Source organism: Nicotiana tomentosiformis, chromosome 5 (genome assembly GCF_000390325.3).
Source record: "Nicotiana tomentosiformis chromosome 5, ASM39032v3, whole genome shotgun sequence".
In the NCBI taxonomy this organism is placed as follows: Eukaryota; Viridiplantae; Streptophyta; class Magnoliopsida; order Solanales; family Solanaceae; genus Nicotiana; species Nicotiana tomentosiformis.
The window spans coordinates 116,411,678-116,431,566 of record NC_090816.1 but is presented as its reverse complement, the minus strand read 5'-3'; the positions used below and the strand labels follow the sequence as shown (position 1 = coordinate 116,431,566).

The 19,889-nt window shown below is 35.0% G+C and overlaps 1 protein-coding gene across 1 annotated transcript; it reads right to left on the bottom strand.

Moving 5' to 3' along the window:
* Positions 1-9,833: 9,833 nt before the first annotated feature.
* LOC104120612 (uncharacterized) lies at positions 9,834-13,370 on the bottom strand. Its single transcript, XM_009632416.4, has 5 exons — positions 12,948-13,370; positions 12,344-12,854; positions 11,991-12,192; positions 10,541-11,017; positions 9,834-10,440 (listed from the first exon to the last, which is right to left on the bottom strand). The coding sequence occupies exons 1-5, from the start codon at positions 13,291-13,293 to the stop codon at positions 10,006-10,008; spliced, it is 1,971 nt and encodes a 656-aa protein (XP_009630711.1). The 5' UTR covers positions 13,294-13,370; the 3' UTR covers positions 9,834-10,005.
* Positions 13,371-19,889: the final 6,519 nt, after the last annotated feature.

Genomic DNA, 19,889 nt, shown 5'->3' with positions numbered 1-19,889 from the left:
CGACGCCCATCCCGAAGGTCAAACTCTAGCCAAGACCGAAGGGACCGACCCAGTAACGAGTTCGAGCCAGTATCGAGCTCACAAACAAGAGTCGTTGCAACCGCACCAAGAGAAAATCTTGGCGGGAATCGAGGAAGAGACAAATCATCATGGGTCTTCCACTATATATTTTATTTTATTATTTTTTGTAATGACCCTCTACTATAAAAGGGGAATCCTTGTAAGCTATCTACAGAGAAAATAAGAAAACACATGGAATAGATTGGAACAAAAAGATCTTTTCTCCTATACAAAGATATCTCCTTGTACTCGTTTTACTGGATCTTATTCATTCTTTCTGTTCATCATTGTCATTCTCATAATCAAAATACTCGTGCCGTTATCTTTATATCAAAAGGTATTACGTATCCTTAAAACCATATATAAATTTAACATTATCCGATTTTTCGGGTAGACATTTATACCTTGTATATGTACTAAGAAATTAATTAAATATCTATAAATATCATATTGTAAACCCATAAACTATTGTATATTAAGTTGAGATCGTTGTAGGAACCCATTAGCTTTAAATCCTGGATCCGGCTATGATGTAAGCTGCCTTTGACACTATCATTATAAACAAAATTATGCTTATCTGCATAAAGGAGGGCTAAGCCACTATTTCTTTTTGATTTATTTAATGTTCTAAGCTCAATGAGAATTATTTTGTCTCATTCGTGGTGTGTAGTTTGTTAGGCTCGGCCAAGTAGTTATACACAGGCTGATATTTAGAGCCTTCAAATTGAGTTCTAAAACTTCTAAATCCCTTCTTCCGTATAATGTACTCACACAGTCACACACAGAAGACCTGTGAAACACATACTATATTATGCGTGTCAAAATGTCATCTATGTATTCTATTTAACATCAAAGCAACTGCCCCAATTTCATTTGATATCATGGTTTCCTGTAATAGGGAAGACTATGCTTAGATCTTTTCCCTTTTCTTCTGTTGTAGCAATGATGTTTAGAGTAACACTGACTATGTTGAGTAATATCTAATGTTACTCATCCATAAATAAGGAGAAAATTAAGGCTATCAACTCAATAGAGAATTGGCAGCTTCTGCCTCTCACTCCAAAGGATTATTTCTTCAGGCTCTTGGTTATCCTCCGTCGACATTGATTTATATTTCTGCTGGAGAAATTTATGGTGGTAACGCTCGCCTCTCAGAGCTCACATCTTTCTTTCCACATGTTATTTTCAAGGTTTGTACCGGCACCTAATCGTTCTGGCTGTTCAGGTAGCTCGAAGTTGATTTCTTTCACTAATAGTGTGTTTAACCTACCAAACCACAAATGTCTTATTGATGGAAGGAAATGCTGGCAATGCCAGAAGAACTGAGAAGGTTTGTAAGTCATGCCTGAAGAATCAAATTTGAATTGCAAGCTCAATATTAGAAAGAATAACTGGAAGTAGAATTGAAATTTTTGTGGAAGAAAATAGTTGGATGGTTTATTCAATTCACTGATGGCCTTATATAGGCTTACAAATTAGCTTGAACGTGTTATCCCACTAAACAAACTTTCCTAAACTTTAGGAAAAGATATCTGCAACTCTAAAAATTAGGAAAAATATCTGCAACTAACAATAACAAAATAACAACTTAAAGCTAAAAACTAGCTATACTACAGACTTGGTCAACACTAAATAGAACTGATGTTGTACAACTTTAACACCCCCTCTCGACATCAGCTCTCATTATCTTAATCATGCCTAGTTGATAGCAGAAACTTTAAACCTTGTTGACACTTAAACCTTTTGTGAACATGTGTGCTATTTGATGTTCGGTTTTAACATGCTCCAAAACAATTTCTCCTTTCAACACTTTTTCCCTGATAAAGTGATAATGTATCCACATGTTTAGTCCTTGCGTGGAAAACTGGATTTTCAGCCAAGCGAATTGCTGACTGATTGTCACAGTACAATGGAATCGCGTGGCCTACTGGTTGTTGTACATCTTTTATCAACTGCATAAGCCATGTACTTTCTTGAGCTACAACTGCTGCTGCCCGCTATTCTTCTTCTGTTGTTGACAAAGATACGGTTGGTTTCCTTTTGCTGCACCAAGAAATTGCTCCAGCTCCAAGCTTAAACACAAATCCAGTAGTTGAGCGACGGGTATCATGGTCTCCTGCATAGTCCGCGTGTAATGACCCAACCGGTCATTTTAACTTTTAGAACCCCGTTACCTAAAATAAAACTTTTCTTAGGTGCTTGTAATGATTTATGACTTGCGGGGATGATTGGTTCGGGATTTGGAAGTGTTTGGGGTGAAACCGGAACACTTGGATCCTTAAGTTGGCCTTAAAGTGCTAAGTTTGACTTCGGTCAACATTTTGAGAAAACGACCTCGGAATAGAATTTTGATGATTCCAACAGCTCCGTATGGTGATTTTGGACTTAGGAGCGTGTTCAGAATTTTATTTGGCAGTCCGTAGTTAAATTAGGCTTGAAATGGCTAAAAGCAAGAATTTAAGTTTGGAAGTTTGACCGATGAGTTGACTTTTTGACACCAGAGTTGGAATCCAATTCCGAAATTTTTTATAGCTCCATTATGTAATTTATGACTTGTGTGTAAAATTTGAGGTCAATCGGAGTTGATTTGATAGGTTCCGACATCGAATGTAGAAGTTGAAAACTCTTAGTTTCATTAAATTTGAATTGGGGTATGATTCATGGTTTTAGCATTGTTTGATGTGATTTAGAGGTTCGAATAAGTTCGTATGATGTTTTAGGACTTGTTGGTATATTTGGTTGAGGTCCCGAGGGCCTCGGGTGAGTTTCGGATGGTTAACGGATCAAAAGTTGGACTTAAAAAGCTGCTGCAATTTTTCCTTCTGCTGTATATTCTGGGCTGTGATCGAGCCCCAGATCGAACCCAGGTATCGAGCCCACGATCGAGGCCTGAGTCGAAGCCAGGGACGAGGCTCAGTATTGAAGCCACGATCGAAGGCAAGGCTCGAGGGCTATGATCGAAGGCAAGGCTCGAGGGCCAGGATCTAGACCCAAGATCGAACTTGATTGAGGCCATGACCATGTCCCAGGCTCGAGGCCTGATCGAGGCCAAGATCGAGCTCCTGAGATCGAGCTCCCCTAATCGAGCTCCTTGATCGAACTGGACAGAGCTGTAAGTTACAAAAACAAAACAGAGGACATTCGTCCCATTTGCCATTTTTGACGAACTTGAGCTTGAGCAACGACTTTTGGCAGATTTTCTAGGAAAAAATATTGGGGTAAGTGATTCTAACTCGGATTTGGTCTACATATACAAGTATATCATTGTTTTCACCATAAATTAGTGTTTTGAGATTTAAATTTGGGAAATTTTTAGAAATCTCATAGAAACGAATTTTTGAGATTTCGGTATCGATTCAAAGTCGGATTTGAGTGAAACTGGTATGGTTGGACTCGTAATTGAATGGGTTATCGGAGTTCGTAACTTTTGCCAGATTCCGAGACGTGGACCACACGGACGAATTTTTAATTAATTTCCGGATTTTTATTAAAAATGTAGTATTTGTTTTATAGAATTGATTCCTATAATTTTTAGTTATTGTATCGAATTATTTTGGATAGATTCGAGCGAGACAGAATTGGATAATCGTCGAAAAGGCCTTATAGTGGATTAAATTGGAACAAAACGAGGTAAGTCTCTTGTCTAATCTTGTGAGGGGGAAATTACCTCATAGGTGATTAAAATCAAATAATTGTTGCTAATTGTGGGGGCTACGTACGCACGAGGTGACGAGAGTCCGTGCGTAGCTACTATTAATGCTAAAGTCTGGGTAGTTTAGGACTCAAAGCATGCCTTACTTGTGTAAATTGTATTCTTTGGTTAATTAATATTAATTGATATATATGAATATATAGTGAATGGTTAGATAAAGATATTAAAGGATGGAAATCTCATAAGCTTGATTTTCTGTTTAAATCAATTAATTGTTAAAAGAAATTATTCTCCTCCCGAATTTATCTTATAATAAATACACTCTACTTCCGGAGGTACATAAGAAAATGTCCTCCTTTCTTGTGGAGCGGGCCGAACGCCTCAACAGGATAGATGCATCTATGGATCGCGCAGCACGCCCCTCGGCAGTGTACACGACACTCTAGATCGGGCCGTACGTCCTCGGTAGAAATCGTGCTTAATAATAATAATTGCACGATACTTTAATAATTTATTTCAGCTTGTGAAGCTAATTAATAAATTGAAAAATCCTTGGAATTTAATGAATTATTATTCTTGCTTGTTTATGAATTAATTGTTACTCCTGTAAATGAGATTTTATTGATAAATTGGAATTTATTTGAATTGAAGGAATTTAATTAATATATTGAGAATTGTACATTTGAAGGAATTTGATTATTTTCGCTGATTAAATAATTTTTTTTGTAAATTCTGTAAATCATGCTGATTTAAAAATCCTAGTTTTATTTCAGTTATTATTATTGACCCATAGTGAGTGTCAAAGTCGGCCATCTCGTCTCTACCACTTCGAGATTAGGCTTGACACTTACTGGGTACACGTTGTTTACGTACTCATACTACACTTGCTGCACTTTTTGTGCAGGACCTGAGACAGGTACTAGAGGAGGACCTATCATCACATACCCACGTCATCACGAGGCATAGTGGTGAGCTGCCTTTCTGAGCCGTTCTACACCTACCAGTGTCTCTTCTTATATTTACATTCTGTCTATTTCATTTCAGACAGTATTTGGAGTTTTGTATAATATACTAGATGGTCATTCACTTGTGACACCAGGTCTTGGCACACACATTGGTAGAGTTTGTGTTTATATTTTCTTGGTTTTAAATTTTATTAATGTATGCTTAATTTATTAGTTGGCTTGCCTAGCTGTAGTGTTGGGCGCTATCATAACCTACAGGTGAAATTAGGTCGTGACACCGCGTCACAGTACCCAACTACCTTGCAATCGTCACCTTTCTCATACAAAAGACCATAATCAATTGTACTTTTTACATATCTTAGCATTCGCCAAATAGCCTCCATATGATGCTTCTTTGGATTGTGCATGTAACGACTCATTACACCAATTTCAAAAGAAAGATCAGGTCGAGTTTGAGTTAAATAAATCAGACTCCCTACCAATTGTTGATATATCGTCACATCTTCTAAATCCTTCCCTTCGTGCGCACACATCTTGGCATTTGGTTCAATTGGTGTTGCAATTGGCTTGCACCCCGGCATTCCGAATTTCTTCAATACATCTCTGGAATACTTTTATTGATGAAGAAAAATTCCTCCTTGAGTACGATCAATCTCCAGGCCAAGAAAATGCTTGAGCTGTCCAAGTTCTTTCATGTGAAACCGAACAGATAAATTCTTCTTTGTTTGGAGAATTTCATCTTCATTATTACCAGTTACGATCAAGTCGTCGACATATACTAGCACGATAGCTAGCTTTCCTCCATTGACTTTGACAAACAACCTTGAATCTGTAGATGTAATAAAATAATCACTTTGAGTTAAAATTTCAGCAATTTTACCATACCATGCCTTTGGTGATTGCTTTAATCTATAGAGCGCCTTCCTTAGCTTACAAATATATTCAGGATGTTCTTGGTTCTGGAAGCCCATTGGTTGAATCATGTAAATTTTCCGATCCAGTTCTCCATGTAGAAACGTGTTCTTTACATCCATCTGCCACAAATTCCAATCTTTGTTAGCAGCAAGTGCAAGTAAGACTCGCACAGTTGTAAACTTTGCCACTCGACTGAAAGTTTCATCGTAGTTCAAACCATATTCTTGAATAAATCCTCGAGCTACCAAACGAGCTTTATGCCTCTCGATCGACCCATCTGTGCGACGATTTATTTTATAAATCCATCTGCAAGATATAGGCTTCACATCTTTTGGCTTTGGCACAAGCTCCCAAGTTTGATTTTGTTCTAATGCTGCAATTTCCTCTTCCATAGCATTAGTCCACTTTGGATCTTCAAATGCTTCTTCAAATGTCTTAGGTTCTATCGCATCTGCTTCTTCTACTGTGGCAGCATTGGCATACTTTGGGTTTGGTTCTCTGGTCCTTATTGATCTTCTGAGTGTGGGTGGTGCAGCTACGCTACTAGGCTCGCCTTCTTCACCTGGTTGTTGGTATACACTAGATTGCCAAGGACTTTGAGTCACGTCTTCTTCAACAATACCTTCAAAAGTTGCACCTTCAGCTTCATCTACACTCAACTGAATCTGGGACGAGTCCAACACATCCTTGAAAACATCTGAGTCGGGCAACACTTCCTTATCTGAAGACCACCATGAAAAAGTTTCATCAAATACTACATTTCGAGAAGTGTAACACTTTCCTGTTGTTGGATCACAACATCGCCACCCTTTTCTTTGACTGTCATAGCCCACAAAAATACACCTGACATATTTCTTGTCCATTTTGCTACGTAGATGATCTGCTATGAAAACATAGCACACACATCCAAACACTCGCAAATAACTGACATTAGCTTTCATATTCCACAACTTGTCAAAAGGTGAAAGAAAATTTAACCTTTGTTGAGGAAGTCTATTGATCACAAAAGCTGCAGTCTTCATTGCTTCTGCCCAAAACTGTCCTGGAACATTTTTCGCATGAAGCATACTCCGACAGATTTCTGTTAAGTGTCTGTTCTTCCTTTTCGCTATACCATTTTGTTGCGGCGTGTTTGCACATGTGAAATGATGACGTATTCGACACTCTCAAAGGAAGTCAGCAAACTCGTTTGAGGTATATTCCCCGCCGTTGTCAGTTCGCAAACAAAGAATTTTCTTACCAACTTCTGCTTCAACATCCTTTTTGAACTCTTTGAACTTTTATAAAACAAATCAGATTTTTCCTTTAAGAAATAAATCCACACATACCTGGAAACATCATCAATGAAGGTCACCATATATTTTATCCCACCAACAGACACTTGCTTGACAGGTCCGAATACATCAGAATGAATTAATGCTAGCGGTTCCTCAGCATTAAATTTGGACTCTTCAAAGGACAACTGATGCGCTTTACCGTATTGGCAACCCGCACAAACGGTGTCTGTTCTTACTTCAAGTTGAGGAAGACCCCTGATCATTGATTTTTTCATCATCACACTTAGCTTGGAATAACTCACGTGACCTAATCGCATGTGCCACAAATATGCAGTCTCGTTTTTTCTAGTCTTTTCTACATATGCTGCCTTTGCAGACATTACATAAACTCACTCTGATTTACACCCCTTCATAATTGGATTTTCTAAGTTCTTGAGATCACGATATACCATCACATCATGAGGACCGAACAAAACATAGTTGCCAGATGATGTTAATTATGATACTGAAAGCAAGTTTTTCTTCATACCCGGAACATGATAAACATGATCAAGTGAGATATGGCTGGAACTCTGTTGAGGAGAAGCTATCGTCTTACCAATGTGAGCAATCAGTAACCTTGAATTGTTGGCCGTCACCACAACACGACTTCCATTGTATGCTGTCAGGTTCTGCAACTTTTGCTTATCACCTGTCATATGATTTGTACAACCTGAATCAACGATCCAGTCGTTCTCATGATCAATTGATTCAGATATTGTTATTGTGAGTGCTAAATCTTCCTCTTTTATAGCAAAAAATGCTTCAGCATCCCAATCATCTTCGCTTTTCTCATTTGAATTTGATGTAACAACATTACTCTCCACAGACTTCTTATTGGACCAGCAGTCTTTTGCCATATGACACTTCTTTCCACAATTGTGACACTTCCCTTCAAATCTTTTATTGTTCCCGTAATTTTTCAAAGCTCCCCTTGAGCGTGAATTTCCATCTCCATGAAAATTGCTCTTTTTAGAACTACCAGCAGTATGTTGCTTAAAGTTCTTGGTTTTGTTGGTGTAGAGAGCTTCTTCTTCACTCTTCACTCTTCACCGAAGCTCATACCATTTGCTTCGCCATGGCTTCTTGACCAGCGAGCAAATTTTCGAACTCCACAAGTGATGGTTGATTTGGCCATCCTTGTACTGCAGTAACAAAACCTCTATATTCAGGCCTCAACCCATGGATAATTATTCTTTTTATCCAGGTTTTCCCAATTGGAGCCGTTGAATCTAAATCTGAAATTTGACGGCACATCGCCTTTACTTTATGGAAGTACTGGGCAATCGTCATATCATGTTGAGCTGTTGATAAAAGCTCATTCTCTAAAAGCTGCAGCCTTGCGACATTCTTCTTTGAGAAAAGTGCAGCAAGTGTGTCCCATGCTTCTTTTGGCGTTTTAGCATCACGGACATGCTCCAACACATCTTCCATTGTTGTTTTGAGAGCAAACATTGCTTTGCCTGCTTTGATCCTCCACTTCCGCAAGGTTCCATTCCCATCCCTCCGCCTCTGGTTGTGTAACTTCACTTCCGTTGACCACTTCCCAAAGATCTTGGCCCTCCATATAAGACATCATACATGTTGCCCATGTATTGTAATTCTGATTATTGAGCTTTTTGATTCCGCCAACTACTTGAAGATCAGTCATTGTGCTGGCTCTTGATACCAAATGAAGAATCAAAATAGAATTGCAAGCTCAATATTAGAAAGAATAACTGGAAGTAAAATTGAAATTTTTGTGGAAGAAAATAGTTGGATGGTTTATTCAATTCACTGATGGCCTTATATAGACTTACAAATTAGCTTGAACTTGTTATCCCAATAAACAAACTCTCCTAAACTTTAGGAAAAGATATATGCAACTCTAAAAACTAGGAAAAATATCTGCAACTAACAATAACAAAATAACAACTTAAAGCTAAAAACTAGTTATACTACAGACTTGGTCAACACTAAATAAAACTGATGTTGTACAACTTTAACAATGCCTGACAAACTGCAGCACTCGATTATCTCATCTCTGTCGAAAGTGATGTTTTTATTCCGTCACACACAGGTAATATGGTAAGAGCAGTTGAGAGGCACCGCAGATTCTTAGGACACCAAAAAACAATCACTCCTGACAGGTACTCAAGTAATTAATGAAAATTTCGCAGTTGCTTCTGGTTGGTATAGAGTTTCACTGCGTGTGGTTTGTAAGTAAAATTTTTGGCTTGATTTTACCAATTTTAGAAGGGTGATTTTTCAATTTGCCTTTTGCCACTGCTAAGCCTGGCATTTTTCTTTATTGAGGTGTTACCATTGCCCTCACTTAGGACACAAACCAATCAATATTAGTATTCTTACAGGGAAGTCTCATATAGAAGTCCTTAAAACATTGAAATTGCGCAAGTTGGATCAAGTTTTGTGGCCTTGGCCTCTTCATCTACATATTAAAAGCAAACGTAATTATCTGCTAAATTATGTAGGAAAGGCTTAGTTGAAATATTTGATAAGCTGCAAGCTGGTCAGCTTGAAGAAGCAGCATTTTCACATCTTGTCAGGAGTTTGCAAAAGAACACATGTTATACATATGCAATGGATACTCACATTACGCACTTGTTCATGTAATTGTTTCTGTTGAAAGCTTTTTCTCTCTGTTTCTGTTATTTGGGTGCAAAATTAGTTCTATGTTGGAGACATTTAACCTCTCACATCGATTGTACAAGAGCTTCTAAAGGGGTTCGTAATTGTCAATATTGCCTCTGGGGTACCTAAATCTTCAAAATCATCTCTTCATCCTAGTTTAATACATATTCTCCTTATTTTTATTTGTCCAACTAAATGTTAGACAATGGCATGATCAATCCTAACAATGAGAATGAACATACGTGTTTCCAATTGATTAAACACAAATTTCATAAAAATCACAAGAAAAAGGAGAATATTTAAAAATATTGTTTATTCATGTCATCTTATTCCTCTAATTTATTACATATAATAACCCTTGTATTGCCCAACCAAAGATTAGACAACTGCACGATCATTTAGTAGAATGAGAACGAGCATTCTCTTTCCAATAGCATAAGTTCACAGCAATGTGATTTTTTTATCTTCAGACTCTAAAGGGTACAAGGTTAGGGTCGATTTCTTCAGGCATCGACCGTTGATGTGGGAACTTGGGAAGGAGACTGGCAATACGCTTAGCTGTCTCAAGGTACTTTACATAATTGTAAATAAGACCTTCTTTGCTAGAGCTTCCTCCTCTGTGGTTGTTTTCTTTAGTATCATGGCAACCTAGGTTCAACCCGTGTATCATTTGTGAGCCACAAAAGTTGCAATTGTGGTCTCTCCCTATGAGAGCTTCCTTGAAAGCCTTTTTCTTGAAAGTCCAAGCACCACTCCTCCAATTGAAATGGTACAAAGGGAGGAACCTTTGTCCATAAACAGATATGAATTCTAGTGCTGCTAGAATGAACTCAAATTCTTCCTTCGACATGTAGTAGGGAAAACTGACCCTTGTCCAGCCAGGCTTCACTCCACTATAGCCCTGTTAAGACAGAGAAACTCATAAGATATGAAATATGGCATCCTTATAGTGATGGAATATAATGTAGACAACATAATTAGTGAATATGTGAAAGACTCACCATTTGAATTGCTTCTTTGAAGGCAAGAGAGTGAGGTTCGTCAACCTTGAGCAAGATATGTCCGTAGGGTCCTGCACAAGCACACCCTCCTCTAGCTTGAATACCAAATAGGTCGTTAAGTAGCTTAGCGACAAAAGGGCCATGAAGTGGCTTATCTTTCTTGTTCCCTGTCTCTCTCCATAGGTAAAGCTCGTTGTCTTCGCCATTGATGTCACCTGATGTGGAGTAAGTGGTGGTATAAATGAGAAAAGAAAGCACAGCTTGTCTCTTGGCTGTTACATTTCCCAAAACCCATATGTTAGGATTTGGAAGAAGCCTTTCTAGTGCAAGCTCAATGTAGCCGTGCTCCATTCTTTCAATTACTTTGTGACTTATGAACTCTTTTACCCAAAATGATAGAGCTGTTCTCACTTTCTGTATGATTGGTGGTGTTCCTGCATCCTCCCTTTCTTCGATGTTCTCCACGTAGAGTGTGTCCTGGTAATTGTATATTATATCAGGAGTGGTTTTAGCGCAGAATTATCGTTAGAGCCAAGCAGAAAAGGAAAGAAAATTAAAACACAGTAGGTTAGACACTTAAAGGGAGCAGTTAAATTTGTAACTTAAAGTCTTATGATATCTTTCTTTAATGGTTTCTTATAGTGACCAGAAAAATGTGTAGTATCAAATAGTTTACAATACCAAAGAAGTTTAATTTTATAAATAGTTTCATTTTTCCCTTTAACTAGTCAGGATCAAATGGTTTTACCTCAGGCATATTGCCATTTTTTGTTACTGAAAGAAAAGAAATAACACAAGGCAAGATTCATTATTATTTCCTGCAAACCATAATAAGAGAAATAGTGACGCAGTTGCATACTATTCAAGAGAGTTATTTATTCACTATAAATACAAATCACTAACCTTAAATCTGAGATAATATATTTACATGAATTTTTTAGAATAAAGTAGAAGAGAAATACAAACTACTACTAGTAACTAGTAACTAGTAACAAATAGTTAAGATAGTAAGGGGATGGAGATAGATGAGAAACTGATTTATCCTTTAAATATGTGGGTTGGTAATGGAAGAAGAGAGCATTTAATAAGAATTTGATTTTGGTTATTGGAATTTATATCATGGTACCACTAAATCTAAGTCAAGTCAATAAAAATTGTTAAAAGTGCAATAGTATTGCCGTCTGAAATTCTTTGTTGACTTATTTAGTCAAGCTCAATACCTAAATCAACTTTCACAAGTTTCTATTTTTTTTAGAAGGAAAATGACAAGAACCCCATTGTGCCGTTTACACATCAAATAGCAGTCAAAATCATCTATCAAGCTGTTTGAATAAATTGAGCAAATAAACATTAAACAAATAATGCAAAATTTCATAATTGACACAAAGAAATCAAAGGTGAAAAGGACATTAAGATGAAAAAGAAAGAAAAGAACAAGATAGAAACTTGCCTTCTCATTAAAGGGGTTGACAAAATCAACAGTACCACCACCACAAGTAGATGGAGGTGAAGTTCTCAATCGATAGAGTGCTTTATTCATTACAAGGACTCCTGGTGTCCCTGGCCCTCCAAGAAACTTATGAGGGCTAAGAAAAACAGCATCGTACCCATCTATTTCTCCTGATCTCATCTCTATTTTTGCGTATGGAGCACTGCACCATGAAACACAAATAATGACATATAGGATTTAGGTTATATGTACTGACACTACTATAGAGATTTTTCTAGTTTAAATCTAAGTGACATGATAGTCTTAAACACTTTAGGTGTATATATAGAAGTTAAACTCAATAACTAGCATACCTTGCTGCGAAATCAAAGCAAGCAAAGGCTCCATTTTTGTGAAGAAGACGAGCGATGGCTCTTGTATCAGAGTAAGTTCCAGTGACATTACTACAAGCTGAGAATGAACCTAACAATGGTCTATTCGTAGATTTGTAGAACTCAAGCTGAACCCTCAAAGCTTCCATATCCACAAGTCCATTTTCGTCCAAACCAATCTCCACAACTTCTGCTAAACTTTGTCTCCACGAAAGGATGTTAGAGTGATGCTCATAAGGTCCAACAAATATTACCCATCTTTCTTTACTTTCGTTACGGAAGCATTTTGTGAGGACTTTTTCTCTTAGAATTGAAGGGACTGTAATTCCCATAACTTCTTGGAGCCTTTTAATGGCTGCAGTAGAACCAGAACCACAGAATATAATAGCATCTTCTTCTCCTCCCCCTAAGCATTTCTTCACGTAGGCTGCTGCTTCATGCACTATTTTTGTTGTTTGGTATCCCACGTAACTGTCACTGGTATGACTGTTGCCTGTAAAAATAAAGAACAAAAGTTTATGTTAAACTGTTCCTATTTCATGGTCTTAAGGAGGTTCATGTCTTGAACTAAAGGAAACATATATACCATAGAAAGGAAGGACGCTATTAGTGATATAATTTTCAATATAGTGAAGGCATCTTCCAGAGGCAGTGTGATCAGCATAAGTAAGTCTACGTTTCCCAAAAGGAGTCTCAAAATCGGCATCTTCACCGATAATCTGAGAACGTAGCCAAGAAAGTTTCTTTTCAGCAGAGTCACTCTTTGATATGTTACCCTTTTCTAGCATATGAAATGACTCAATTCTGCTCCTCAAATCTTCATGTGAAGCAACAGAAGAAGCAGTACTAGAAACAGTAGTATACTTCTTCTTATTGTGCTCTATGCTTTGCCCTCTTAGAGTTTCTCTCAACATGAGTTGCTCGTAATCCATGTTGAAAAGCAAAGAGAATAAAAATGGAGAGAAAATAAAGGAAGATTTTTAGAGTTGTGATGAGAAAATTTAGTGTGTTTGAGATGATGGAAAGAAGGGGTATTTATAGGCGAAACGAGTAGAGAATAATTAGAAGGATAATTAATGATGATGAATCTAGGGGATGTGACTGTATTTTCCGAAATACTTAATTGGTATTAAAGTAGAGTAATAACTAATACCACCTCAGTCTACAAATATTTCCCAATTGTCGTTTTCAAAAATTGAAGCTACGAATTTGACCAACATTTTAACGTATATCTGTCTATTCCATTTTTTAAATTTACTTGACCAAGAGTAACCTCTTTTTATATGTAGAAACAATTTATATGTAACCTTCATATTTTAGCACAGTTATAACATGCTTAAGATCACAAATCTAGAAATTTAACAGCCACATGAATGTCATTACATGTTTAAGACCGTATGTTCAGTTTCCGGTCAAATTGGTTGACACAAAGAAAATATTGTTTAGCCATTTGCATTTAAGGAAAATAGTAACTTATATATTAATTTTTGTGTAATTTTGAATATCTAAAATTTTCATTAAAAACAAAGTAATATAGTTCGATATAGCTTCAAGAATGGGTCAAATTACTCCTTCACAAGCGAATACTTATCCAAGATTGGATATATGGAGTACAGTCAAACCTTTCTATAACAAAATCGTTTATTACGAAATTTTTGATTTTTATAGTGAATGACTGTTATACATCTATAACAATATTTGATGTTTGAATATATTTTGACTGTTATAGACAAAAGTTATCCAAAAATTAATTTTTTTTCTTTTTTAATATTACATATAAAGGTAAAAAAATATTTAAATTCAAAATCTCAAAAGATATGAATATTTCACAAATTAAATGCTAAAGAAATCTAATACATTATTAAAAAAATTCATAACTAAATGTATAAATATTAATAATAATCTTAGTAAATCTATATGACTGTTATAGAGGGGTAATTTTACAAAGAGCGTACGGTCATAAAGATGATTGTTATTGTTATAGGTAGAAAACTATTATAGTGAAGTAAAATATAACATAAAAAATCGGTTCTGAGAAAAATTAAGCTTATATAGTGAATGATACAAATATATTACGTACAAGTTTCAAAATAAATAAGAATAAGAAAACACGTAATCTTGTTTCATAAGTTTTAACCACTTGTGTTTGTATCGTATATCCAGTTCTGTTTAAAAAACATTTAAATGAGAGTATATCTATGGGATGAAGGAAATTGCTTTTTCATTTTCCAATGTACGATTTGGTCAAAATGGATGGCGCCTCAAATTAACCGCAACCTGTAATGGGATTTAAAAGCAAACAAATTAAACAGGAAGCCACCCGAAAAAAGAAAATAGAGTCATGTAAGCAATTAGCAAGTGGAATCTAGCTAATAGAAGATAGTTTGAAAGGACAAAAACTGCACGAAAGTATTGTGTTTATCATATTTTCATATTGATATGACCAAAAGAAAATGTTCAGTATTAACTAAAGTTTAATTTATTTGAACCTTATGAAACGGAAAGTGTCAAACATTGTATTTTGAAATAGAGGAAGTAGTTTTTAATTTGTTAGCTGCTGATTCCTTAGATTGGTTCATGAATCATGCCGCGTACAAGGATTAATGGAAGAAATGGTATTTGAATAGAAAAAAAAAATGACTCTGCACAGATTTTTTATATGTTATTTATAAATCTCTCATGTATAAATATAAAGATCTCTAGTGAAAAAGAGACATAAAATTAAAAATCAATTAACTCAAAAACAAGTTTAATTATTTTATTATATGCTCGATAGTGGTCTTAATTTTCATATTTGTACCATTGATTAATGCGAAACAATAGAACCAATCATGCCCATTTTACATGCTTCTATTTTCTTTCTTGAGCACTCAAACTTTTCTTGGTTATTACTTATTACCCATTCTTAGATATCTTGGAAGACTTCTTTTCTCTCTTAAAAAGAGATATTTTATAAATATTTATAATTCATGTTTTATTAATTAAATTCGCATGCATTTTGACTAAATTGCACTGACATTCCCTCTAAAATTGGCATAATTTGTGCACACTACACCTTATATAAGTTCTTTCAAACATTCCTCTAAAAATTGCAATAATGAAAATTGAAGGTGAAAAATACTATACAAATATAAGATACCAAAAGAAAAGCAAGAACCAAGTACGAACAGATATTACACCTTTTAAACAATAAAAATTATTTTTTAAGACATAAACATGTTAATAGATTTATGTTAAACATAACTAATTAAGTTGATTACTATACATCAAATCCAGGTCAACAGGCAAGTGAAAATATTTGAGCAAACTGCTCAAAACACCATTAAGGCTTTTATTGTTCAGTAGGTCCTCCTCTTCTCACGTACCTGATGTGCACACGCGCTAAATGCTAGCATTAACTATAAACCTGTACTAGGATCTATGTTGGTCGCATCTTCTGAAAATGTCGACGGGGTATGTGTCAGATCCTTCAAAAATAGTGTATTTTTAATTTAAAGAATCTAATACGGATATAATAATATTTTGAAGAGTCCGTACAATATAGACTATGATACCTAAGTTCAGAATATCATGCTTCTAGAAGCATTTTCTTCAAAATTCTCAACCGTGAGCAAGCTTTTATAGGTTAAATGTAGATGTTTCTGCTAATAAATGTAGTACTACTTTATAGAAAACTCATGTAGGTCAAGCTTCTTAACTGCATCCAAGAAAGATATATATATATATATATATATATATATATATATATATATAGCTCGTACTTGAAACTTTTTACGTATACATGATGTGTTGAAGCTCTTTTCATTCTTTTCTTTTCTTTTTCATGATAGCCTTTTTATTTGCAAGTGTATGAAACTCCATAGCTTGAATTAAGTACATGTTTAACATTAATGTAATCATTTTTCTTATTGAAGACATTGTTATTTCTGTTAAACATAGTTGTATTGATCCAGTTTAACAAGTTCTTCATGGGAAAGTAGATCTTTCCAGAATCTTTTGGTTGTAAAATATTGTGTGAAAAATGTGGTCCGTATTCTCTTTCCCACTCGATCTCACATATAGGGCAAATTATCTTCTTGTATGATGTTTCTATTTTGCTCTTGTGGGGATTTTTAGTGGTGGAGGCATAGATAAAAATAGTAAACATGCTAAGAAGTTGGAATTCAACATATGTTAATTAAGGCAGAAGAGTCAAATAAAGTATTTAATTTTCTTGTGGGATTTAGACATTTAGTATTGCAAATCTCTTCTATTTCTGTTGGAAATTCGCTTCTATTTGCACACAGCAAATATTGGTTGAGCGTTAAGCAAACAGACAAAAATAATAAAACCTAAAGCCAATCCTCTCGTAAGCTAATATTTGGATTTTGCATATCTATCAAATTTTCTAACAAAGTCAACATTGACTAACAAGTATAATTCAGAGAATTTTACCTCTGCGCGTAATCCAACTAAAGCATGTCTACAGAAAAATTAACGACGTTGTTGACTGGGAAAAGGAACGGAACAAGTTGAAGGAGTTATCATCATTCATATTGAACGATTTTTGGTTCAATTTATTCGACTTCAATTCAATGCCGACACTTCAATAAATTTAGCACGAAAGTTCATATTGGCCACGTTAAATTTACTATTTCTTCAATTTGAGAAATTATTCCGGCTTTTTTTTTTTTTTTTTAAGATTTAGACGTCTGAATCTGAATACACATCTGAATATAAGAATTCAAGATATGCATTAAGATTAAAACATATGAATCTCAATCACATATGAATATTAAGATTTGTATTAAGATCTAAATACTAAATAATTAAGACTGTTTGTTTTTTATGATCTGAATGTATAGAATTTATCTTTATTTAAAAATTAATAAACACAAAATTCAAATAAAATACTAATTAATCTAATATTTTATCAATAATATATATATATATATATATATATATATATATATATATTTTTTTTTAAATATGGTAGTTAGTGGTGGTGATGGCTAACTATGGTGCTTGTGAATGTCGACTAGAGTCAGTGCTTGGTGGTGGTTTTGGTTGATGGTGGTGGTTCTGAATTATAGCTAGTGGTAATTGAATTGGTAGTGATGACAATTATGGTTGAGAATGATTGTGGTATGTGGTAATAATTAATAATGGTGGATGATGATGATGGTTGTGGTTGTGATTGAGGAAGATGGTGGTAGTTTATAGTGGTGGGCGGTGTCGTCTATGGTTGTTGATGGAGATGGGGTGGTTCGTTGTGGTAGTTGAGGTGGATGAGCTTGTGGTTGTGATTGATAATGATGGTGGTGGGGGTAGTGGGGATTCTGGGTGGTGGTTGTCGATAATGGTGGTGGCTATGATTGAGGAGGAGGTGGTGGGTTGCATGGTAATAGTTGATAATGGTAGGCGGTGGTGGCAATTAATAATGAATGTGGATGATATCATCTTAATGAAATTAAGTCTTTGTTATAGATCTTAATCATACAGACCTATTAAGACTCATCAAGTGGTTGTAAAGTAAAAAAAATAAATATAATTAATGATTAAGATCTGAATAATTAAGATTTAGATTTTAAAAATAAACGCACTTAATATGAAAGATTTGAATGATTAAAATTCAGACCTCCATTAAATACAATCAGATAGGCCGAAGATTTGTTTTCTTTTTAAGGAAGTAGTACAGTGGATGTAGATAAAATCTTTTCTCTAGTGGGAAATTATGTATAATTCCCAACAAAATATGTATTGACCAGTTACCATTTTCTATTTTTTTTTACTCTTTCTCTTCTCAAAGAATTTCCAATTTCCACCCAACAATTGCGCACAACTCAAGCTTGTTTCACGTTCATTAGAAATGTAGCTAGGAACAGGGGCGGAGTTAGTGTGCGGATTTAGTAATTTTGGTTCAAATCTTGTAATTGTCTTAGAAAATTTAATGAATAAGTATAAATTATTAATTTCAGTAATTTAAGTTGACAAGAATCTCCAACTCATAAACTTTAAATTGATCAATGACTAGGAACTCCAACTAATATATTGTCGACTTCTGAAAATTTTCAGTCAACCCCTAGTTTACATTGCCTAAAAAAATTTCGTAATTGGGAACGAAAAACATTCCTAAAATGGTTAGTACTTTATTTAGCAGAGGTAGTTCTATTACCGCCGGCTTTGATCAGCATATTGAATGAAATATAATTTCATAATTCTAAATTAAGTCCTATATAACTTACCGATGATCTATTTGTTTATTTCTTAGGTAGAATAGGACTTAGATTAACTTGTCCTTTGAAAATGAGTGATACTTCAAAATTTTACTAATTAAATTATTACAAGTTACAAAAAACAAAGTTCATATAAACATAGAAATAAGTGTATTACTGATCGCGTAGTAAAAAAAATAGGCCCTTATTTATTTGTACGTCGAATCATTGCGTAGAATAATTACCCTAGTCGATTTCAAAATTTTGCTAATTTACATACTTATTCATATGACTTTTGGTTTAAGACCTATTTCACGTAAAATTTCACATTTGCACTGGCTGCTTTTGTTCAATAATGTGTATGATCATTAGCAAGTCAGGTGAAAAAGAATTCGGCAAATTGGAACATAAATCTAAACACATGGAATGCCAACTGAATTGACTAGTTCATGAGAATGAACTAATATTCTTTTCTCATGTATGAAATTATTGTACCATTTTATTTGGCATGACTATCAACAGAAAATTAAAACTTTGTGTTTACATCAGTGATATATAAAGAGGAACTTGTGTTTTGGTTTAATACATCAATTAATGATTTATATATATACACACACATGGTTTGTCCAACTTAAGTACGATTATCATATATGCTCGGAATTATTTGAATGTGATTAATGATGACGACTCTGCATAATGAGTGATCACCCTCTATTTTCAATCAAGAGATTGTGAGTTCGAGTCACCCCAAGAGCTAGGTGGGGAGTTCTTGGAGGGAGGGAGCCGATGGTCTATTGGAAACAGTCTCTCTACTCCAGGATAGGGGTAAGATATGCGTACACACTATCCTCCACAGACCCCACTAATGAGATTATACTGGGTTGTTGTTGTTGTACTTTCCATAATGAGTGATCTCTTGTAAAGACCCGTAAACCATTTACTACGGTCAAATTAATGAAATGATTAAATTAAATTGGAAAGGTATTCGAACTCGCAAAATCATTGTTATGCGTGAATCACTCGATGTAATTGCATAATTCCATTTCATATAGTATATTGAGGTTGAATAAGTATATTGAGCATATTTATGAGTAAAATTATGAATTTGTTGGACTATTGGAAAACCCTAAGTAATGGTATGAATGAGGTAGTTGGATATTAATGTTGATGGTTTGAGTGGCCAAAAATGAACTTCTTAAGCATTTATGAATTGATGTATCTCTCACTCCAACTATGGAGGCTAGGATTTTCTCAGTTTTCTTCTTCATTTTCTTCCGTTTTCCTTACTCTAACAGTTAACGCGGGGAAAGGTGTCACGACCCAAAATCTCACCT

Coding starts and splice junctions, on each gene's coding strand:
- LOC104120612 (XM_009632416.4), bottom strand. CDS start 13,293: ATGGATTACGAGCAACTCATGTTGAGAGAAACTCTAAGAGGGCAAAGC. Junction 12,855..12,947: donor TAGCGTCCTTCCTTTCTATG/GTATATATGTTT, acceptor TTATTTTTACAG/GCAACAGTCATACCAGTGAC. Junction 10,441..10,540: donor TCAAAGAAGCAATTCAAATG/GTGAGTCTTTCA, acceptor CTGTCTTAACAG/GGCTATAGTGGAGTGAAGCC.